This window comes from Cucumis melo, chromosome 11, assembly GCF_025177605.1.
Source record: "Cucumis melo cultivar AY chromosome 11, USDA_Cmelo_AY_1.0, whole genome shotgun sequence".
Lineage (NCBI taxonomy): Eukaryota > Viridiplantae > Streptophyta > Magnoliopsida > Cucurbitales > Cucurbitaceae > Cucumis > Cucumis melo.
Window position 1 is genome coordinate 7143299 of NC_066867.1, and position 23372 is coordinate 7166670.

The window sequence follows — 23372 nt, forward strand, 5'->3', positions numbered from 1 at the left end:
CATTAGAGTCCTAAAAAGTGGTACCCAAGAACTAGCACGTTCTCGAACATGTGCAATCTGTGATCCCGTAGGAACATATCTGGTCTTCGGTGAACCCAAAGGAACACCTAGGACAATCTGGTCTTTAGTGTACCCGAAGGAAACACTAAGACAATCGGGTTGCAAGTGATCCCGTCGAATCACTCGAATCATGTCTATGTCAATGTCAGACTGGCAGTCCCGTCGGACTACACAGTCCTAAAAAGGTGGTGATCCCGAAGGACACTCATGCAGGTACGACTCTAATAGACAAAGTTAACAGAACACCTTATCCATAGCATGTAACACAACATAACATCATAACATGGCATGAAAATTAATCTTAACGTCCTTAATCATGTGATTAATATATCATGCATCAACATCAACATCAACAGCCATCAACATAGTATCAGTCATCAACATAACATCAGTCATCATCATCAACATACTACCAGCCATAACATGACATCAGTCATTAATATAATATCAGTATAATGACAGTCATTTATCAATAGCATCAAATTATGCATTTTAGCTACCATCAATGCATAATCATAATTACATGCGGTCTCTTAAATTTAATTCGAATGTCTAGTAGGAGAATCTCTTACCTAGAGATTTTAGCCAAACAAGATACTCCCTAGCTGACAGTAAAAATTCTCCAATTAACTTGATCCTAATCATAAAAGGAAAACTCAGTATCTTTATTAATAAAATTAGCAATTGGCTAACATCCAAAAATTCTCCCAAATTAAATAACTTCTCAAACAAAAGGGGTTGAAACCAATTCAACCTTGATTGGGAAAAATCCAAGATCTAAATCTTCAAAAATTAGCCAATTGAACCTTTAAAGAAACTTCAAAAAGGTATAAAATTAAATTAATAAATTATTAATTTAATTACCTTAGCTTATCAAGGTTACTTAGATGGAGGTTGAAAAATCCTCTTATCTTGATGGAAAAAATTCATCACTTTAAATCCTCAAGCTTCCAAAGAAACTGATGAGGCGGCGACAATAGAGGGTTATCTTAGAGAAGAAAATGAAGAACCTTTTTTTTTCTTTTACTTTCTGACTTAAGCATTTCAATGCTATTTATAGATCCAATTAATAAAAATAATATTTATTATTATTATTTCCTTTTCCTTTTAGGATATATATATATAATACCAAATATATACATATATCTTTATTTCCATTATTTTTCCTAAATAAATGCCTTAGATGCACAAAATCTTAGGCATTTATAACCATTAATAATAATAATACTTCTTTAGTATTATTATTATTTTTCTCTCACCAAAATCTACAATAAACATATATATTTATTTAAACCATCATAAATATATATCTTTTCTTGTCCAATAAAACCAATCATCTCTCTCCCCATAGATTATCTTCTTTTTCAAACAAATATAATTATATTCCATAATATAATTAACTACATTTTTCCAAATTATTAATTATATATATATATATATCCATATATATCCATATATATATACTCAATTAATTCCAATTCCACCAAAACCAACTTTTCCCTCCAAAATCTCAAATTAACTTAAATCTTCAATCAATTTAATCAATCAAATATTTTCCAATAAATCACTTATAACTTCCAACATGAATTATCTTAACTCAACCATAACTTCACTCTAGAAACAAGATTTAACCTTTGCAGAATAATTAATTATCTTCCACAATAATTAATTATTATTTATCTTTCTCCAAAATAATTAATTATCTTCCACAATAATTAATTATTATTTATCTTTCTCCAAAATAATTAATTATCTTTCACAATAATTAATTATTATTTATCTTTCTCCAAAATAATTAATTATCTTCCACAATAATTAATTATTATTTATCTTTCTCCAAAATAATTAATTATCTTTCACAATAATTAATTATTATTTATCTTTCTCCAAAATAATTAATTATCTTCCACAATAATTAATTATTATTTACCTTTCTCCAAAAATAATTAATTATCTTCCACAATAATTAATTATTATTTATCTTTCTCCAAAATAATTATTCTTTTACAAATAATTATATTTTCCCAAAATATAATTATTTTACATTTTCTCCCTTCCTAAATATCCTTTCTCCAAAATACAATTATCTTTTCCTTAAATAATTATATTTCAATAAATATAATTATCTTTTCCTTTAACATAATAATTATATATATATTTCCACATATACATAAAATTATTAAACCTCCAACAAACTTTTTACCTCACAATTTAATTAAATAACATCCATAATTATTTAATTAAATTCAACTTCAACAACTCTAAAAATCCACAACTTTACTTAATTCTCTTAACTTACCATTTAATCAAAAAGTCAACAAACACTACATGCCAAAACTTTTAATTAATTAAATACTCATCCAAGAAATATTTAATTAATTTCAATTCCCACATAAATCAAATAATTCTCATTAAATGAATTTAAAATAACGTCCAATAAATTAAACCTAATTAAATAAAATTAAGATAATTAACTTCCAAAATTATCTTAATTTTTGGGCGTTACATTTGCATTGTATCTCATTTTTACAACAAATATATATTTATATCCCTTATTTCCCTTCAAATATTGGTTTAAGGTTTCAAAATATATATTTAAACACATGGAAAGAATATATAAACGTGAATTGTAAGTGATTGGCCTAAAAACGCAAAAAAGGAAATAAAAAAATAACTTCCTTCACATCACAAAGAAAGGGCATAATTGTCAAAAAACCAATTCAATATAAGATTGCCAACTCAATTTGATACCATTACTCAAATTAATTATTTTGTAAAATAACTTAAGCTTGTATTTATTTACTTACTTATACTTTTGTAATATCCAACATTCAAATTAACCTAATTACGAATAAGATACAATTTCTATTTTTAAAGTAATAAAGAAAATTACTATTTTAATCCTTTATAATTTGATCCCTCAATTTAATTATAATATTATAATTTATAATTGTTGAACTAAAAATAACATTTTGTTTTCAAATATATAATATATATAAAATGGTCAACCTAACCTACAATTCTAATTTCAACTTAAATTTTTCAAAATTAAGTTAATAAATAAATAAATAGTCAAGTGAATTGCAGCCTAACTTTCTTTGTCCTTGACATCTAACAATTTTCAAACCTCCAAATGATATTGTATTATATATAAAATAATAATAACAACAATAATAGCATCTTTTAGTGTTTATCAATGGAGAGGGGTGAATTATATTTAAGAAAAGAGATGATAAATATTGAACATTACTAAGAATGTCAACTTAAATAATATTTTTAGATATGACATCTATATATTTGGCTATCCGACTATATAAAAATAATATCTATTTTAATAATAAAAAGAAGATCAAGAAGCAAAATTCATTAAGGATCACTTATTATCACATGCAAATAATGATTCTCTATTGCTTAATAAATAAGATAATAATAACGAAAAAGGAAGAGCAATTAAAAAAAAAAAAAAAAATTAACACAAGGAAGAAAGAAAGTATAAGAAATTCTTTCAAATAAAATAGAAAGTGGACGGTATTATTAGTTTGATAATATTCTTGTTTTTTCATAATTTCATGTAGAAGTGTTTAATTAACTTATTTTCATATTTTCATAGTTTCTTAATTATGGAAATATTTAAAATATTGTATAAATATTTTTCTTGTTTATTTGTACGTTTCCAATTTTTTTATAAAAGATAAATATATATATATATATATATAAACATTGTTTTATCATTTTCACTTGTAAAAGGGATAATAAATATTCAAAACTAATTATATAACATAAACAATGTTGGTTATTTTGTTTCAAAAATATATAATTTTCATGTATATATTTTACGATTTTAACCTAAAATCGATTATGAAACATGTTTATTTATTTTTGGTTAAAAATTAAAGTAATAAATTATAAACGAAAAGAAATGAGCTAATGAAATTATATCTTCCTAGGTTAAACTATCATTTTAGTTCATATATACTATGGCTTTTCTTTTCAATTTCAATCTCTGAACATCTTCAGTTAACTAATTTTAGCAAATTTTAATTAAATTTAATATCATCACTAATTATTGTTGATTTTTTAAATAGAAAATATTGTTATCTGTTAACATTTTTACTATAGGTTTTAAAATATATTCACATCTTTTATTTCTAATGGAAGTTTTTGTTACTTTATTAATCGGTTTTGGTGAAAAAAAAACTTTGAGAAACCAAATTTAAAATTTATTGAAAATACATTGACTAAAATTGAACAAAAGAAAGCATAGGTATACTTCTTTAGTTTAGAAGGGGTACATAAATAAATTAAAATTATATTCGAATTTAAATGGATGAGCTCCTGAGTATATGAAAATATGGTTAAGTTAGAGAACGAAATGCTATAATCTTAATTACAAACAAAGTATACTCTCCTTATCAATAACTCAATCGTAGGAACTCCAAAGTTAACACTACTTAGATAAGTTATTGCATATACCAACAATTTGCAATTTTCTTTCAAAGTTAAGATTGTTTGGCTTGGAGTAATCTTTCGTTAGGCAACCTTCTTCAAATTTTCCTAAGAAACATGTAATTGAATATAAGACATCGTAAAAGGTGTAGTATTAGTTTGCAGAGATAGTGTTAATTCAAGAGAAGCAAAGATGATGTAGTAAAGTCACAAGAAATTAAATGTAGGGAAATGTTAGAGTCATTAAGTTTTGAATCAAGCTTCTAAAACCAAGGTCGAACCTTTTCTAATAAGTTGTGGTTTATAAGATAAACCAAATAGAATCTAGTAGACACATAACACTAACACTATATTTAAAAAGAGAACATGAACAAACAAATATCAAACAGAAGATATCCTAAAGATATGGAAGTTAGTATCTATACGAACAAGATACATTATTATAACACATTAATCATATGTGAACCTTAGCTTGTAATTCTTGTTTTTCTAAATTTTCCCCTTTTACCCAACACCAATATTTCAAAAAATAAAAGACTTGAGGGAAAAGCAAGTCCTTTAACCTGGGGGTGTACAATATGGACTTTTTTTCCTTTCCTTGTCCTCTCTCTCTCTCTCTCTCTCTCTCTCTCTCTCTCTCTCTATCAATATAATTCAAAACTATGAGCAGTTTCCATGTTTCTCCCATCTGACATCTGACATTACATCAACAACAACCAAGTTTTTTTCAAAAAAAAAAAAAAAAAAAAAAAAACAATTAAAAAAAGTCAATCTTTTTCCTCCTCTGTCCTTCAACAACTATAAGTACACCAAACCCATCTTCACCTTTCTTTCAAACTTAATTCTTTTTTCTCCATTTCCCCTTCTCTCAATCCCAAACAGACAATCTCACCCCAAAATTTCAAGTTTCTCCGTCAAGATCCTCTCTTTTCTTAATGATCTTTTAAAAGAAAAAACGACGGAGTCTTGAAGAAATTAAGTACTATGGACAGTGGAGAGATCTACAGAGTGAGCAGTGCTCGTATTAACAGCTCAAGTATATGGAGAAACAGCGCCATGGAAGTGTTTTCGAGATCTTCTCGTGACGAAGACGACGAAGAAGCTCTCAAATGGGCTTCCATCGAAAGGCTTCCGACTTATTTACGTGTTAGGAGAGGGATTTTGAATCTTGATGGTGAATCTGCTAGAGAAATCGATGTTCAAAATCTGGGTTTGCTGGAGAGGAGAAATATATTGGAGAGACTTGTCAAGATCGCTGAAGATGATAATGAAAGATTCTTGCTTAAGTTAAAGAATAGAATGGAAAGGTACAAATGAGGTTTTGTAAAATTAAAGTTTATTGAAAGTAGAAAGACAAAAATTAAAATTGAACTTATTTCTTCTGTGTTTCCCCATTAATAGAGTCGGGCTTGATCTTCCTGCCATTGAAGTGAGGTTTGAGCATTTGGAAGTTGAAGCTGAGGCCCATACAGCTGGCAGAGCTTTGCCAACTATGTTTAACTTCTCTCTCAATATGTTTGAGGTAATCGAAGTCACCACCGGAAGCTCGAAAATTATTTTCAAATGTGTTTAGAATGAATGAAAAACATATATATTTTAGAGTAAATAGTAAGAGAAAGATTCTGATGCTTTTACTATTTGTTTAAAAGGGGTTCTTGAGTTACTTTCACATAATTCCAAATAGGAAGAAGCAATTATCCATTCTTCATGATGTTAGTGGAATCATCAAGCCAGGAAGGTAATTGGTATATATATTGCTATACACTTCAAACAAATATTTGATTACTGAATGCCATTAATTATCTAATTGGACTCCTTTTAAATAACTTTCTTTCTAAATTTGTAATGATTGTCACTAATTAAAAAACTATTAAGTTTCGAAACTTCTAATGTCCATCACTTTAAAGCTGAATTCTAAATTCTTCTCTTTTCTTTTTTTGTTGGATGTTTGTGAGTGATTTTCTTCTCAAAACCTTTTTTATTTTATATTAAAAAAGTTTTTTTTTTTTTTTTTTTTTTTATTTCACCTTCTTTTGTCCATTCCTTTAATTAGTTGTATTTTTCTTTCTCAAATTTGAAGGAGAAAAACTTATAGATGGTAAAAAAAAAATATCTATTTACGTTTTATTATATTTTTAAAATCACATTTTTCTCTTTTTTTTCTCTCTTCAATAATTTTATCTTTTTTCTCCCTTCAATAATTTTAACTTTCACTAACTTTTTATGTCGGGAATGGTTAAAAATGAAAATTTTGATAAAATATTTACAAAATACATTGATATACTTATATCAGTGACATTAACATAAAATGATAGAAGCTTATCCGTTTTTATAATTGATAACAACTTCTTTTATACTTTTAAATTTCAATATTTTGTATGCTATTCTCAAATTTTCTCTCTTTCAAATTTGATGATTTTAAATTACCTTTGAAAACAAACCTTAATTATTTAAAAATAATTTTAGTTATATTTAAATCAATTATGCAAGTATGAAACTAAATATTAAACATGATTTATAAGATTCTTACAAAACTAATTATAATTTAGAAAAAATTAGCGCAAAGCACTTATTTTAAAACTCAATCTCTGCCCTCAAGGGATTGAAATACTTTTAATCGTATAAAAATCATTCGTTAGTAAATCCATTTTATTAATATTACCATTTTGGGGAGTACTATGATCATTCCCTTGACTTTCGAGTTGTATGACATTTCAGAATGACTTTGCTTTTGGGACCGCCGAGCTCCGGCAAGACGACGTTGCTCAAAACATTAGCCGGAAAACTTGGGAAGGATCTTAAAGTAAAGACAACATAATCCCAACTCTTGCACAACAAAATCTCCTACCAAAGTTTCAAAATTTGAACTGATTGTGGTTGTGTTCATTTGACAGTTTTCAGGAAGAGTCACATACAATGGACATGGAATGAATGAATTTGTCCCACAAAGAACATCAGCTTACATTAGCCAGCAAGACCTTCACATTGGAGAAATGACTGTTAGAGAAACCTTATCCTTTTCTGCAAGATGTCAAGGAGTTGGTCCACGTTATGGTCAGAACATCATCCAAGTTTTCACTTATTTTTTTCCCCCTTCAAGAAACTATAATGTGGTAATTGTATATGGCAACTTATGGTTTTTTTTGTTTTTCTTTGCAGATATGTTGACAGAACTGTCAAGAAGAGAAAAGGCTGCAAATATTAAACCTGACCCAGATCTTGATATCATCATGAAGGTTGAAATTCAATGCCATTTTCTGTTTTCAAAGTCCAACACGTTTCTGGGTTTAGCTTGTCATGTGTTGATATGATCGATTATTTTCAGGCTGCAGCTTTAGGAGGACAAGAAACCAATGTAGTGACAGATTATGTACTAAAGGTGAAAACTTTTTGTAATAATAACTAAGCAGCAAAAAAACTAAGCAGCAAAGAAACTAATAGTATATGGTCTTATAATGTTTTTTTGATTGTTTATGCAGATTCTAGGACTTGAAATCTGTGCTGACACAATGGTAGGAGATGAAATGTTTCGAGGGATCTCCGGTGGGCAAAAGAAGAGGGTGACGACTGGGGAGATGTTGGTTGGACCAGCGAGAGCTCTGTTCATGGACGAGATATCGACAGGATTGGACAGTTCGACAACGTATCAGATTGTTAATTCAATGAGACAGTCCATTCATATTCTGAATGGAACTGCTCTGATCTCTCTTCTTCAACCGGCCCCTGAAACTTATGAATTGTTTGATGACATAATTCTGATATCAGATGGACAAGTTGTGTATCAAGGTCCACGTGAAAACGTGCTCGAGTTCTTCCAACATATGGGCTTCACTTGCCCTCAGAGGAAAGGAGTAGCTGACTTCTTACAAGAAGTAAGCTCGTTTGGCCTTTTAACTTTCCCCATTTTCATAATGTGTTCTTTTCTGCTATTTCTTTCATCCATTTTGTTTGGCTGATGGAAACTGTTTTATAGGTCACTTCAAGGAAAGATCAAGAACAATATTGGACTAAGAGAGATGAGGTTTATAGATTTGTCAGTGTGGAGGAGTTTTCTGAAGCCTTTCAATCATTTCATGTGGGGAAGAAGCTAGGTGATGAGCTTGCCACTCCATTTGACAAGTCTAAAAGCCACCCTGCTGCTTTAACAACCGAGAAGTATGGTGCTAGCAAGAAGGAACTGTTGAAAGCTTGCATTTCAAGGGAGCTTTTACTCATGAAGAGAAACTCATTTGTGTACATTTTCAAGTTGACTCAAGTGAGTTTTAGTTCCGTAGTTCATATCTTTATTCACTCTCCGATAGCTCATGTTTGACACTACTATGTTTCTTCATTTTTCAGCTCATTCTGATGGCTTTTGTGACAATGACCTTGTTTTTCCGAACCGAGATGCGCCGAAGGACAGTAGATGATGGATCGGTTTACATGGGAGCATTGTTCTTTGCGATTATCATAATCATGTTCAATGGTTTCTCTGAGCTTGCTTTGACAATCTTGAAACTTCCTGTGTTCTACAAGCAAAGGGACTTCCTCTTCTTTCCCCCTTGGGCATATTCTATACCCACATGGATCCTTAAGATCCCTATTACTTTTGTCGAAGTTGGAATTTGGGTGGTAATGACTTACTATGTCGTTGGATTCGATCCAAACGCCGGAAGGTACAAGAAAATGAAGAACACTAACACTGAACTACCAATTTGATTATTTTACCTTCTTGATAACATTAGGTCGTATGATGGACTTGCAGATTCTTCAAACATTTTCTCCTGCTCCTGTGTGTGAACCAAATGGCATCTGCGCTGTTCCGTTTGATTGGAGCATTGGGACGGAATATCATCGTTGCAAATACATTTGGATCATTTGCTTTACTTACAGTTCTTGTTTTGGGTGGATTTGTCTTAGCTCGAGGTTTGATTCAAGTGACCTATGTGTTTTCAATACCATTACATAAGAAAAATTACTTAAAATGAGAACTTCTCTTTATGTTTAGATGATGTGCATCCTTGGTGGATTTGGGGCTACTGGACCTCTCCAATGATGTATGCACAAAATGGAATAGCTGTGAATGAGTTTCTTGGCCATAAGTGGAGACATGTAAGAGACTTTTTGATTTATGCAAACGAAATGTTCAAAACTAACAACTGAAAAATCTAAGTAATTGGCCCTCTCATTTTCTTGTTGCAGCCGGGTCCTAACTCGACAGAATCACTCGGAGTTATGATCTTGAAATCTAGGGGAATCTTCCCACAAGCTAGCTGGTATTGGATTGGTGTCGGTGCAACTATTGGATATATTTTGCTATTCAATTTTCTTTTCACTATAGCCTTGAAGTATCTCGATCGTAAGTAGTTGGAACTCTAATTTCAAGCCTTGTTTTGCACTCAAACATGCATGTTGTAATTTTCGGGTTCAAATATTGTAGCTTTTGAGAAGCCTCAGGCTGTCGTGTCGAAAGAGACGTCGACAGATAAAAGTGTGAAGAAATCTCAAGATGTTCAAGAGTTGGAGCTGTCATCTAAAGGAAAGAGCACTTCTGGTATGCAGAAAACAAAGCTTATTTGTAGCTATTCCCTTAACAAACATCATCACTTGAGAGATTTAATATCAACTTACATTACAATGCAGAGAGAACTGAAAATCAGATTAGTTTATCATCTAGAACTTCATCTGCAAGAGTTGGAAGCTTTAGTGAAGAAGCTCATCAGAACAAGAAGAGAGGAATGGTTCTTCCGTTCGAACCCCATTCAATCGCTTTTGACGAAATTCGATATGCAGTAGACATGCCACAGGTATATATGATGTTCTAAGACATGAACAAAACCATTAGAAGGTATGTCGGATTCTTAACAAAACTCTCATGTGCTAATTTCATAGATTTTTTTACTTATGTAGGAAATGAAATCACAAGGCATCACCGAGAATCGACTTGAGCTTTTGAAGGGTGTGAGTGGTTCGTTTAGACCAGGAGTTCTGACAGCCCTGATGGGTGTCAGTGGTGCTGGAAAAACAACTCTTATGGATGTTTTGGCCGGGCGAAAAACTGGTGGATACATAGAGGGAAACATCACTATTTCCGGGTATCCTAAAAAGCAGGAAACGTTTGCTCGGATTGCTGGATATTGCGAACAAACTGATATACATTCTCCTCACGTTACAGTCTACGAATCGCTTGTTTATTCAGCATGGCTGCGGTTGCCTCCCGAGGTTGATTCTGCTACCAGAAAGGTGAAGTATCAACACATTCATTTCACTTTCTTTGTCACATTTTTTATTCCATAATGTCTAGAGCTTGTGTGAATTCAATAGTGACATTTGGTTTATGATATGAAGATGTTTGTTGAAGAAGTTATGGAACTTATTGAGCTCAACCCATTAAGAGATGCAATTGTTGGATTGCCTGGTGTTAGTGGACTTTCAACTGAGCAACGCAAGAGACTAACCATAGCTGTTGAACTTGTTGCAAATCCATCTATAATATTCATGGATGAACCGACCTCAGGTCTTGATGCTAGAGCTGCAGCTATTGTAATGAGAACAGTGAGGAACACGGTCGACACCGGCAGAACCGTGGTCTGCACCATTCACCAACCAAGCATTGATATATTTGATGCTTTTGATGAGGTCAACTTCTCTCAACAATCAAATACGCGAAATCCATTTTGATAGCTTAACTAAACATATGATCTTTTGTTGTTCTCTCTTGCAGCTATTCTTGTTAAGACGTGGAGGAGAAGAGATATATGTCGGTCCAATCGGTCGACATTCGTCACATTTAATAGAATACTTTGAGGTATAATTTCTTATCAGAAAAGCAAAAGAAAATCTTTTAAAAGTTCCTTTTTTTTTTAGCTAGAAAATGACTAACAACGCTCATAAAACTCATTGAAGAGCATTGAGGGAGTTCCTAAGATTAAAGATGGCTACAACCCTGCAACTTGGATGTTAGAAATCACCACAGCAGCACAAGAAACAACTCTTGGAGTGAACTTCAACACATTGTACAAAGCTTCAGAACTTTATAGGTAAGTAAATGGCAACAATTTGAATTGGTCATTAAAATCTTAATACAAAACATGCAAAGGATTTGAAGTTTTATAAAACAAATCTGTGCAGGAGAAACAAGGCCTTGATCGAGGAACTAAGCGTGCCTAATGAAAATTCCAATGAGTTGTATTTTCCCACCAAATACTCTCAATCTTTCTTCATCCAATGCATTGCTTGCCTATGGAAACAACATCTTTCATATTGGAGAAACCCACCATACAGTGCAGTGAGATTCTTGTTCACAACCTTCATAGCTTTGATGTTTGGAACTATCTTTTGGGATCTTGGATCCAAGAGGTTAGAATGATAACGCATAATATTTCATGGGAAGTTTTCGTTTCTTTAATCGTATGGCATTTGAATATTGACATTCTATGTGTTAATTCAGAGGAACCCAACAAGATCTTTTCAACGCTATGGGTTCTATGTATGCTGCTGTTCTTTTCATTGGAGTACAAAATGCCACTTCAGTTCAACCTGTTGTGGCCATTGAAAGAACTGTCTTTTATAGAGAAAGAGCAGCAGGAATGTACTCAGCTTTGCCATATGCTTTTGGACAGGTAATTAAAAAACAAGGTTTTGATAATGTGTTTGTTTCTCGTTTCCTGTTTGGGAACGTGCTTCTTACCAATTTGAGTTTATCTTATGCAGGTTGTGATTGAACTTCCATATATATTCATTCAAACAGTTGTGTATGGGGTGATAGTATATGGGATGATTGGTTTTGAATGGACAGCAGCCAAGTTCTTTTGGTACATTTTCTTCATGTATTTCACCCTTTTGTACTTCACCTTTTATGGTATGATGACTGTGGCTGTAACCCCCAACCACAACATTGCTGCCATTGTCTCCTCTGCTTTCTATGGATTTTGGAACCTTTTCTCCGGCTTCATCGTCCCTCGAACGGTACGTTTGTTTCTTCTAATTATTATAGCACGAGCATTCTAAACAAACTCGTGTCAATATTCTTACAAATTTCTACTTTAAGGACAGTTTTCAAACATTTATGAAGAAAAACGAGTATTTTTTTAAACAAATGACAAAATTCAAGAGTATTTGTTTATGATTTAACTACCAGATGTACAACACATGTGTACAATATAACATGATTTGTAACGGTAAAACTCATAAACTTGAACACACACTTTGTTAGATGATAGAAGAAGTTTAAATTTATCTTTACTCTTCTACATGAGTTATTGGGTCAATCGGTGATTTACATGTATTGGTTTAAGAATTTCTATGTTCGAAGTCTTGCAATGTTATTTCCTCTTTGAAATTGATCTCTAGTTATTCACCTATCAGCTTAAATTTTTGGGTCGATCATTGATTTAACCCTTCAATTCTTTGTTTTAAAACAAGAGAGAAGTTGATAGTTTAAAAATGTTGGATTTGCAGAGAATCCCAATATGGTGGAGATGGTACTATTGGATCTGCCCTGTGGCATGGACACTATATGGGTTGGTGACATCCCAATTTGGGGATATAAATGACCCAATGGACTCAAATCAAACAGTAGCTGAGTTTGTGAGCAATTATTTTGGTTACGAGTATGACTTTTTGGGTGTTGTTGCTGCTGTTCATGTGGGGATTACAGTGTTATTTGGTTTTATCTTTGCCTTCTCAATCAAGGTCTTTAATTTCCAAAAGAGGTAATAATTAAAAAGAACAAACAAAACAAAAGTTAGGGTTAGGGTTAGGGTTAGTAACTTTGTGAGGAATGATCGATATGAAGTGCGTATCCTAGTCAACCTATAGTTTTCTTTTTCATATTTAATTTTTGTTCTTTTAATCATCAAGCTTGTAAACAAATAAATTCTTCTATATGATCCAAATATATAATGATTTTTTTTATTCCACTGTAGTTTTACTCTCACGTTGCTGCAACCTAGCTAACCTTATAACAATTTAGGAATAATTGGAATTGTAATGATATTTCGATCTATGTTTTAACTTATTTTGTAATGGGAATATGATATAACTCAAGCATACGCGTCATAATTATAATATAATAAAACAATTTTAAGAGATCGAGTATCATCCTCGATGTAGGAAAGTTTACCGATAAATGATAAGATTTGTAACAATTTTATTCAAAGATTAGAAACTAGATGAATAATGATATTTTTAAACTAATGAAAAAAATAGAAAACAAAGATCGAAGCGTTTTAGAGTGTTAGATTACATTATTTACTACATCAAGTCATGCAAGTGTCCTATGGAATCTAATGTCATTGATATGTTTAAGTCAAGAAAGCATTGTTTAGAATATTTTCTTTCAAAAATTATCTTTCCTCATACAAAACTAATTGATTGTATTACTAATTGCTTGAAACTAAGTTAAGAAGTATGTGACATTTAAGCCAATTTTTTGACCTAATTATCACTAGATTTCATATTTCTTTTCTTTAGATGGTTGAATCCAAAGGTGAGTCCACCACCGAGACATATTTCTTGTATGCATTTATTCACCAGGGTCACATTTTAAGCCTAGTTCGACCAATTAAAACATAGGGATGCTCAAAATCAGCTTTTAGATTTGATTTGATGGATCATTCTCAGAATAATCTAAAAGAGGTAGTTTCAAATATAAAAATTAGATTCAAAATAACTAAGTATTTTCCTATATTTGCAATTTTTTTTAAAATGTTATTATAAACTTAATAATTATTCATAAAACTATTATCCATCATAATTACTATAATCTAAAAATCACAACTAAAGGCCTTTTCAATCAAAAAAAATCCAAAATTGAGTTCGTTGAGTTTAATGGGTATTTCATAGGATAATGGCTAACAAGAAGAATAGCAAACATTTTTTGAAAAATGACAAAAAAAATAAAAAAGAAATTAAAATTAGATGAATGGAAAAATTATATATTAAAATGGCAAAATCAAATATTAAATTATTAATTAAAGATGTTCAATTTACTAAAAATACCCCTTTTGGTCATTGAGTTTTGATGAATAGGCTAAAGGCCTCTAGAAAAAGATATCATTAAATTAATATAAAAATTATAAGTGTTGATGTGGCAAAATGCCACGAAAAATAAATATTTTTTTAATCTTTTCATTTTTTTTTCTCTCCTCTCTCCATTTAGATTCCATTGGAAGTCAAGAAAATGGTGCAATTGGGCCAATCTCCCCCTCACAAGGCCAACCCATGTTGGCATTTTCAATCCAATCCATATTCTCGAGATGGTTGAGTTGACAACCTGAATAAATCGAATAGTATTTCCAACCCAACCCTTAAAACATGAGTTGGGTGGGCGGGTTCTCATCCCTAATATCAACCCACCGTTTCTTTTACCCTATTTTCTTCAATTAACAATAAAATATATAAAGATACATACATACATACATACATACATATGTCATTAGTTTGGGTTAGGTTGAGTTAAATCGAATTTTTCAACTCCCAACCCAACTTGAAAAAAATCAAATTTTTTAACCCAACTCAACCTACTTTTAAATTAACTTAATTCAACCCTTATAGTATGGGTTGAGTATTCTATAGGAATTATTCAGGTTATTCCTACACCCCTTATTATAGTTTTACATAAGTTAAGCTCATCTTATTTCTTAAAAGTTTAGCTCTAATTCTTTGTTGATATTAACTTAAACATCAAAATATACGTGAAAATACATGTTATGATTGTTCTATAGATGATCTGTACAAATTCACTGTTAACATCACATAAAAATTGGATGGGAATCTTTGGTTGAATTTCTTTATCAACAAACATATATGTAAGACTATTCTCGAGATAAGAGATTGAAATCTCAGTACGTAATTGTTGTAATAAGAAAATCAAATATATTTGTTAAGTAGTAAATATATTAATTATTTTGGTGCACAATACCCATGTAAGGGTCATAGACAAATCATTACCCTTCCTAAGGAATACAAAAACTTTGTCAAATTTTGCACCACTTACTTTTCTTTTTGTAAAATTTAAAAAAAAAAAAGTGTCTCAATTATGATCTGTCTTCTTAAAAAACAATAATTTTCTAATACAACTCTGATTTTTTAAAAAGAAAAAAAGAAATAGAAATATTATCAAATAATCTACATATGTCATTTGGTGACCCCTTCTAAGTTGATATCATTTAAAATTACAAAATTGAATAAATAAATGTAAATGCTTATGAATGTCATATTTGGACTTTCTTTTTGTTTGTTTGAGAAATTTAATCACATTTGGGCAATAAGTATGGATGCAACCTATAGTTTTCCCACTATTATTCTATACTTAATTGCCTTTCATGATATCAAATTCAAACCAAATCCTATACCTAACAATTTGAAGGGAGTTTTTTTTTTTTTTCCCACCTATTTGATATTGAATTAGCAATGTATTCATTGACCAAAACAAAGTACATTGCTAAAGTTAATAAATACATTTACAAGAAATTAACATTTGAATTATTATAACTTTAATTTAACATTTTCAAATTTAGATTACATGCATTTGACTTTTTATTTTAAAAGAAAATGGAGAATTTTTTAAGTATATACCAAAGAGTTTAGTTATGGTTAGATGGACAAATTTGACAACATTTTGATGTCTTACTAATAATAAATACTTTATTGATGATAAATATAGGAATCTTTCAATAGACATCACATGAACATGAAAATAAACATAGTAAAAAATCATTGAAACGATTTGTTAAAAGTGATTTTATATACAAGCTTATTTTATTTCATACTAAAACCATATTATAATGTCAAATTAAACAACCATACAATACTATAAATTAATAATTTAAAATAATGATTATGGGAGATAATAATTTCGTGTAGTTGTCACTAAAGTTAGTAGTAGTAATCTTCGAAATTGATCACCAAAATGTGATCATAGCTACTAGGGATGTGCATTTCATGAGTCGAAATCAAATTTTCCTCCAAACCGCCGTTAAAAAATTATAGTCATTTTAGTAAATGTTCATACCAACTTCGACCGTCAAAAGAGAAAAAGTCTACTGTTGTTGTCAGTCAATTAGTTTAACATTTTGAAATATTTTTTGAAGCATTTTCAATTTTAGATTCTTCCAAAGCAATACCAACCAACTTCTTTTATACAAGACCGATTAAACCACAATCAACCTCAACTTTATTTTTTTTTTCATGCTCGATTCTAACCACCACAACAGTATAGTAGAATTAAAGTAGATGACTTTTGAAAATATTTTAATAGTTTTAAAAAGTATACAAATTAACGAGAGACTAACCACTAAAAGAGTAAAAATCATTTTTCTAAACATTGACTTCGATAATTTATCCTAAATCAACTTCTTTTCATTAACTATTTTTTTTAAAAGCTGCAAACTTAATTAAACCAAATACAGCTTTTAATTACGGCACATTTTTAAAAAAAATTACAATTTTAAAGAATTGGAAGCCTAAAAAACCAGTAGTAAATCAATTAATTCTGAATTTGTGAGGAACATAGTGCACATGAGTTTGCAAATCTATTAGAAACTTTTGAAATAATTAAACATAAAATTAGACTAATTCATATGGATCAGGATCTGCATTCTGCTGCCAGTATGTATTCAATCTTCAAATGTGCCACACTATTTCTTTATACCAAAACATCATGGTAAGGTAATTCTCCACACGAAAACGATGGGGTTGATAAGAAATAATATGAATGTAAATTAACTTGTTGAGTAATGGGGAGTAAGCTAGTTTCTGAAAAATGTTCGTCCCTATAATGTTAGGGCTTACATTCTTGATCAATCCTATTGTAGATCCCTCTATGTTGTAGTCTAAAAATGAATAACATGATCACAAAATAAGAAGTTGTAGATACCCTACATGCTTACATATGAAGAAATGATGTGTTTCTATTCTCAATACAATTCTAACTGTCCTCTACTACAGTGATGAAAAAACAAAAGTGCCCCAAGACAATGGCTTTAGGACATGATTTCCAACTCAATGAACAAACAATCAGCATTCAAGGGAAAGAGAACGAACCTCCGATTTGATTTGTATCACCTGGGGGGCTAATGGCCACCCAGAGGAGGGAGATAGTGATGGCGAGAAGTCCCGACCACACGAAAACAATGGTCGGTGTTCTTCCTCTTCTTCCCATGAGCCCCTTGGCGAAGGGGTAGAGATGAGCAAGAACCCAGAAACTGAAGAAAACGCCACCTATCAAGCGACTCCATTGTGGAATTGTACTGTAGATTGTGCGACTGACCCCAACCGCAATGGCGATTAGGTTAATCATCATGATTGTGATAGGTGGAATCATGAGGGAGGTCCACTTCACGATGTAGAGATCCGCAAATTCGTCATCTACATCATCACCAGCTGATTTGGATGTCAAGGTGAAAGAAATTTCAATCCCAGCAATGACTTTTAGCAAACCTTGAAGCACAGCAGCAAGATGAGCACTGGTACCTCCAATCAACCAAAACTGCTCATTTCTCCACCACTCTTCTAATTCAATGCCAGACCATTTAATTTCAAGAACAGCAAGCAGGCATAGAGTGATGGTGATGACTAAAAGATAGGTGAGGAAAGTGACGTTGAGAGTCTGAACTATAAATTGCCCCGAAAATAAGGAAAGTGCAGGGAGGAAACAGTAGACTATGAGGAAGATGGAAGTGAAAGGGTAGATTCCAACGTTAAGGTAGGCTATTCTTTGCAAAATCTTCATTCTTGGACTAGCCAAGAGTGCATTATTTCTGGAGAAGAAAATCTCCACTGACCCGGTAGCCCACCGGAGGACTTGATGCAGCCTATCAGTGAGATTGATCGGTGCAGTTCCACGAAAAGCATCACGTTTAGTCACACAGTAAATGGACTTCCATCCCCTATTATGCATCCTGTACCCAGTGACCACATCTTCTGTGACAGATCCATAAATCCAGCCAACCCGTTGGCCCCATTCGGTCTTATCTTCATACCAACAAGAAATGACACTGATCGCCTCTGCAACAGTTGATGCATCCAGTAGCTCACGAGGAATGGTAAGAGCACCGGGAGGACGTCCATACTTCACAGCTGGATGATCAGCTAATGGGCGTCCTTGAAACTCAGCAATTGGAATCGAATCAACAAGAAAAGCAGAATTTCCAAACCTTTTCGGGAACAAGGATAGGTCCATCTCTTCATCATCAGAGTCACCCATTCTTAGGCCACGATGCTCTTCGGGGTTATTTGAAATCGATGTATGTCTTTTACGTTTACCGAAGCAGCAGCTACAACAACCAGGGTGCTGCTCTTTAGATCTATGAGGGTCAAAACCATAAAGAGCAATCCTTCTAAAGAGACATCCTGTTCCAACATATACTGGACCTTGAAGTCCATCAAGGGCTCGCATGTTAACGTCAAAGAACACAGTGTTGTGATTGGCATATCGGTCTGAAGGATCAATGCCCTCAAACCTTTGAGGGAACTGAACGTAACAAATACGATCACCTCCACGGTCCATCATGAAACACATTCCTTCTCTCATTGCCTGAGAGTTGTATATATAATGGTCACAATCAAGATTGAGGATAAATGGTCCATTTGACATAATAGCTGATGCACGAACTAGAGCATTCATGGCCCCTGCTTTTTTGTTATGATCATAGCCAGGACGTTTTTCTCGAGAAACATAAACAAGTAGAGGAAGACGGATATCAACATCCGATAGGTCAAGTAGTTTAGTTTCATCAGCAGTGCCATGTAGCGGTTCATCACTTGGAGGTTTAAGCATCACCTACAAATAAGTGATTATTAGGAAGCCTCTAAAATATCCTTCCCTCTTTTCAACTGCTTGTTTCAACAAAAAAAAAGTCTAGAAACATATCTAATATGCATGAGTCCAGATGAAAATAAGAAGCTACAACTACGTTTTTAGAAAGAGAGTTAATGTTTAGTTTTTTTGTTTTTTTCTGTCTTTATTAGCTGGTTTTTAGCTCTTGCAAAACTCATTATTTATAAATAAAGAGATTAATCTGTCCAGCCCACCCTGATGATGCACCCTTTTCAAGAAGGGTGAACAGAACCATAATCACTTGTCATTTACCATCCAGGTTTTTATCACTACATAAATGAAATCTCAGAGACTGTCTCCCATCTTGTAATGAGAGTTGTTCATCCAAATTTATTTTCGTAATTTTTCTTTCTTTCATGGACATCAGTTGTGGGGCCTTACAAAATATGATTTCCTTGGCTTTTGTACTGGGACAACGTCTGATATTTCATTTTGAATTTTGTGACAATGTTTTTCTTTAATATATATATATATATATATATATATATATATATATATATATATATATAATGTTACAAAATTATATTGTCAAAGCATCATGGACCACTGACTGAATAATCAGCAAGCAGGTGGAAAATAATATTGTAATGACTGAGATAAGTACCTGTATTATTCCAGCATGGTCACCCTTGGAGTGTTCGGCAGAAGGTTGCATCCAAGTTCCAGGCCAATGGGTTCCATCGGCCATCCATGTTGCTTTAGGGATTTTTATAGTCTCCAGAGGTTCATTGTCACCAACATTTTGCCTCTGACGCTTCATAGCTTTGATTTCCTCCCTTGCATGATAGGCATCAGATCGACGACGAATAGAATCAGGAAGTCCATTTATGCGAACCTTGAATTCATCGTATTCACGTTTCACACGTCTCCGATCCTTGACAAAATCTGATCGCACTTTATTCTTGAATGGATCTCTCTTCAGATTGAAGTAAGACTCAGGATTCCTAGGTTCAATATCGTGTTTTCGACAGAAAGGAACCCATGTGTTAGCAAAACTTGCTGCTTCTGCCATGGCCTCAAAAGTTAGAAGTGCACCTCCGTCATCTGAAACGTAGCAAGCAAGCTTTTCAACAGGATAGTCGGCAGCTAAAATTGACAAGATTGTGTTTGCAGTGACGAGAGGAGGCTCTTTTTCTGGGTCTGCAGTAGAAACAAAGACATCTATTCCTGGAAGATCAGATTTTCCAGTAGGATTACTAGGGCTAGGTGTTTCAAACTTATCCTTCAGAACATTAAGATCTGTGGCCCGATTAACAGGGCAAAGCTTGGGCAATTGATCTAGAAGCCAAGAAAAAGCAAACCATAGTTCACATACAACTGACATTGCCCACAACCAATATGCATCTGTGTTTGGATGCCGAACCCTCCAAGCCAAAAAAAATCCAAGAACAACCATACGAACAAGAATTAGAAGCCTGTGACAGAAGGTATCGCAAAAAAAAGTTGATCAGTCATAACAGGAATGCAATAACGAATATGAAAGGTAAAAAAAGATTAAAAGATAAGATTGAATTGGAATATAAAAATTCCTAGAGGACCAAAAGCACAATTCAAATCATAAAGTGAATCAAACTAAAGTGGATAGTCTCTGTCTAGTGACAGTTAACCGATACACATGAAAAAAAAACATCTACCATATTGCAATTTCTTCATCCTGTGGCAGAAAATCAGGTGATTAGCTATAAAGCTACTTGTTACCTCAAGTACTATCACCGGCAAAAAACTAACAGTATTAAAACCAAGTACAAATACCTACTAATTCAAACCATATAGCTTCTTTGATTTCATTCTCTGTTCAAAAGCTTAGGCTTCAGAGATATAAAAAGTAAAAATAAAAGAGCAAGCAGTAGAGAAACAGATACCTATACGGGCTGAGAACAGCAGCACGAATTTTAAGCTTCCGTGTCAATGGCCTCCAAGGTTTGTTCATAAATTCTTTTGGCTCACCAGCCTCATCATCTTTATCATTTCCATTTCCTGTAACCCCATCCTTTGGCCATATCGCATTTCCATACCCGTAAGTACCCTTTGTTTCAAAAAGCCACCTATTATGATCAAAATCTCCAACTCCAGTTTGACTCCTCACCATCATGGACTTTGTTGATTTCATTAATGACAATCTTCTCTCGCCCTTTGACATTGTGCGTGTGGGAGGAAGTGGCAGGGGACGCCCATGTTCAGCAGTTATTTCATCAATATCTTTGTTCTTATAAGGCTCCTTGCAACCAGGGCATATCCCATTCCCTGATTTAACTTCATCCACATAGCAATCTCGACATATCTTGAAGTCGCACTCACAGGGGAGAATGTCGTTACCACGTTCATCACTCATAACTTTTGCATCGCACCCTGGTACTTGACAGGAAGATCCTTTTGTGCCAGCCATTTGAGGATGGGTTGCTTCAGATTCAATTACCTTATCCATAAGATGAGCTCGTGTCACGCTATTAAATCCTCCTGTAAAAAGCGAATTCGAGACGTATTGCTCTTCAACCTTCTGTGAGATGGATGGATCCATCGGCTGATTGTCAGGTGTTGGCGGTATATGCACTGTGTAGTTTGTAAAGTCACCACTCCCAAGTTCACTATCAAGATCATCCCTCGAATAGCTAACATATCGACCAGACGAAGTTCTTCGAGCAAAAGTTACAGTCTGCGGCATTGGCTGCTTCTGTGCATCAGACACATCAGAAGTTGATGATAGATTTGAACGAGTCAGCTTAAATGACTTAGACGCCATAACCAATCAGTAAACACGCTTCTTCCCAGAGAATCTGCAAATGTAAAATACAATAAAGCAAACCCGAATCAAGAATCCATCAGCACCATGTGTAAGATCCTAAAGTTCAACAATCACAATCACAATCACAAACAGAAAATCACTCTCCTCCACACCAAAAGTCATAATCCAATAAGCTGCAACCTAGTTAATAATACGCTGCTAGTCAAAATCAGAATGAGAACAAAGATACCCCATCACAGTAAAAGTAGATCATCGATCGATCTATTGAAAGCTTATGGAAGCTCGGAAAAAGGGTAAAAAGAAAACAGAAATTCCCAAAGGAATCTCAAAAGCCCTTTAAACAAAGATTCCAAGTGAAGAAATGGCCGATCATCAAACAAATCAAGAACCCATCTAGCCTTTTAAAACGAAAAGAATAGAAAAAGGGGAAAAAGGAGAAACCCCATCAGAGAACTCTTACCCTACTTCTACTACATTAACTCAACTTGAGCAGCCCAAAACGAAAAAAACAAAATAGATAAACTCACACCTTCAACTCTGTCTACTAGCCAAAAACCAAAGATTGAGCAGCTGAGCTGCGTCCGTCGCGCTGATGGTGAAGAAATCAAATTCAAACCAAGAACCCCTCCTTCAAAACGAAGTAAAAAGAAGAAAGGATGAAGGAAGATGCAAAGAAAAAGAGAAGGAGAGAAGGAGAGAGAGAGAAGGGAACTGGGTCACAAGCATGAGGGGCAACACTAATAAATCATGATTACAGAAGCCTTTTTGGATTAAAATTATCTCTTGAAAACAAGTTAAACTTTAATGGGGTTATACAAAAAAAAAAAAAAGAAAATGGAGAGAAAAGTTGGAGGGAATGAGTTTGGAGGAAGTCAGCAGAGTAGATGAGGAAGAGAGTAGCCGGCGTTTCTTTACCGGTTCCAATCTAGAGCTACCCTTCTGTCATTTGGCTTGCTTCAAAAAGAAGAATGAAGCTTTTTCATGGAAAGAAAAGGAAGATAAAATTTCTCTTTCTTGCGTTTTTCAACTTTGATTAAATTAATACAAAGATTTCAATTACAATGAAAGTGTGTGGCATTTTGTTTCTTGGGTTTAACCCGGACAGGATGGAGTGGAACGCGGAAATTATTCAATTTCTTTTCTTTTCTTTTCTTTTCTTTTCTTTTCTGTTCCTTTCTTCTTTTCTTCTTTTCTTTTTTTCTTTTTTTCTTTTTTTCTTTTTTTCTTTTTTTGGCATCAGAATGTTTAATAATTGACGTAATAATTTAGGAATGGCAATGCTTGTAAATTTAAAAAAAAAAA

The 23372-nt window shown here is 32.8% G+C and overlaps 2 protein-coding genes across 3 annotated transcripts; one reads left to right on the forward strand and one right to left on the reverse strand.

The window, feature by feature from the left end:
• Window positions 1-5343: 5343 nt before the first annotated feature.
• On the forward strand, window positions 5344-13406 carry LOC103498349 (pleiotropic drug resistance protein 1-like). Its single transcript, XM_008460924.3, has 23 exons — window positions 5344-5813; window positions 5908-6028; window positions 6156-6244; window positions 7225-7309; window positions 7401-7560; window positions 7666-7742; window positions 7832-7885; window positions 7986-8378; window positions 8480-8761; window positions 8845-9161; window positions 9251-9411; window positions 9494-9597; window positions 9688-9844; window positions 9926-10039; window positions 10129-10292; window positions 10396-10728; window positions 10834-11124; window positions 11210-11293; window positions 11392-11525; window positions 11617-11844; window positions 11936-12107; window positions 12199-12453; window positions 12946-13406. Exons 1-23 carry the CDS (start codon window positions 5491-5493, stop codon window positions 13201-13203), a joined length of 4356 nt encoding a protein of 1451 aa, XP_008459146.2. The 5' UTR covers window positions 5344-5490; the 3' UTR covers window positions 13204-13406.
• Window positions 13407-17184: 3778 nt separating this feature from the next.
• Window positions 17185-23130, reverse strand: LOC103498348 (cellulose synthase-like protein D3). Of its 2 annotated transcripts, XM_051079340.1 has the most exons (5): window positions 22986-23111; window positions 22600-22698; window positions 21190-22101; window positions 19932-20742; window positions 17185-19270 (listed from the first exon to the last, which is right to left on the reverse strand). In XM_051079340.1, exons 3-5 carry the CDS (start codon window positions 22065-22067, stop codon window positions 17513-17515), a joined length of 3447 nt encoding a protein of 1148 aa, XP_050935297.1. In that variant the 5' UTR covers window positions 22068-22101; window positions 22600-22698; window positions 22986-23111; the 3' UTR covers window positions 17185-17512. The 2 variants fall into 2 exon arrangements, with proteins under 2 accessions (XP_050935297.1, XP_008459145.1); XM_008460923.3 differs by lacking the exon at window positions 22600-22698 and having other exon boundaries at window positions 22986-23130.
• Between the last annotated feature and the right edge of the window lie 242 nt (window positions 23131-23372).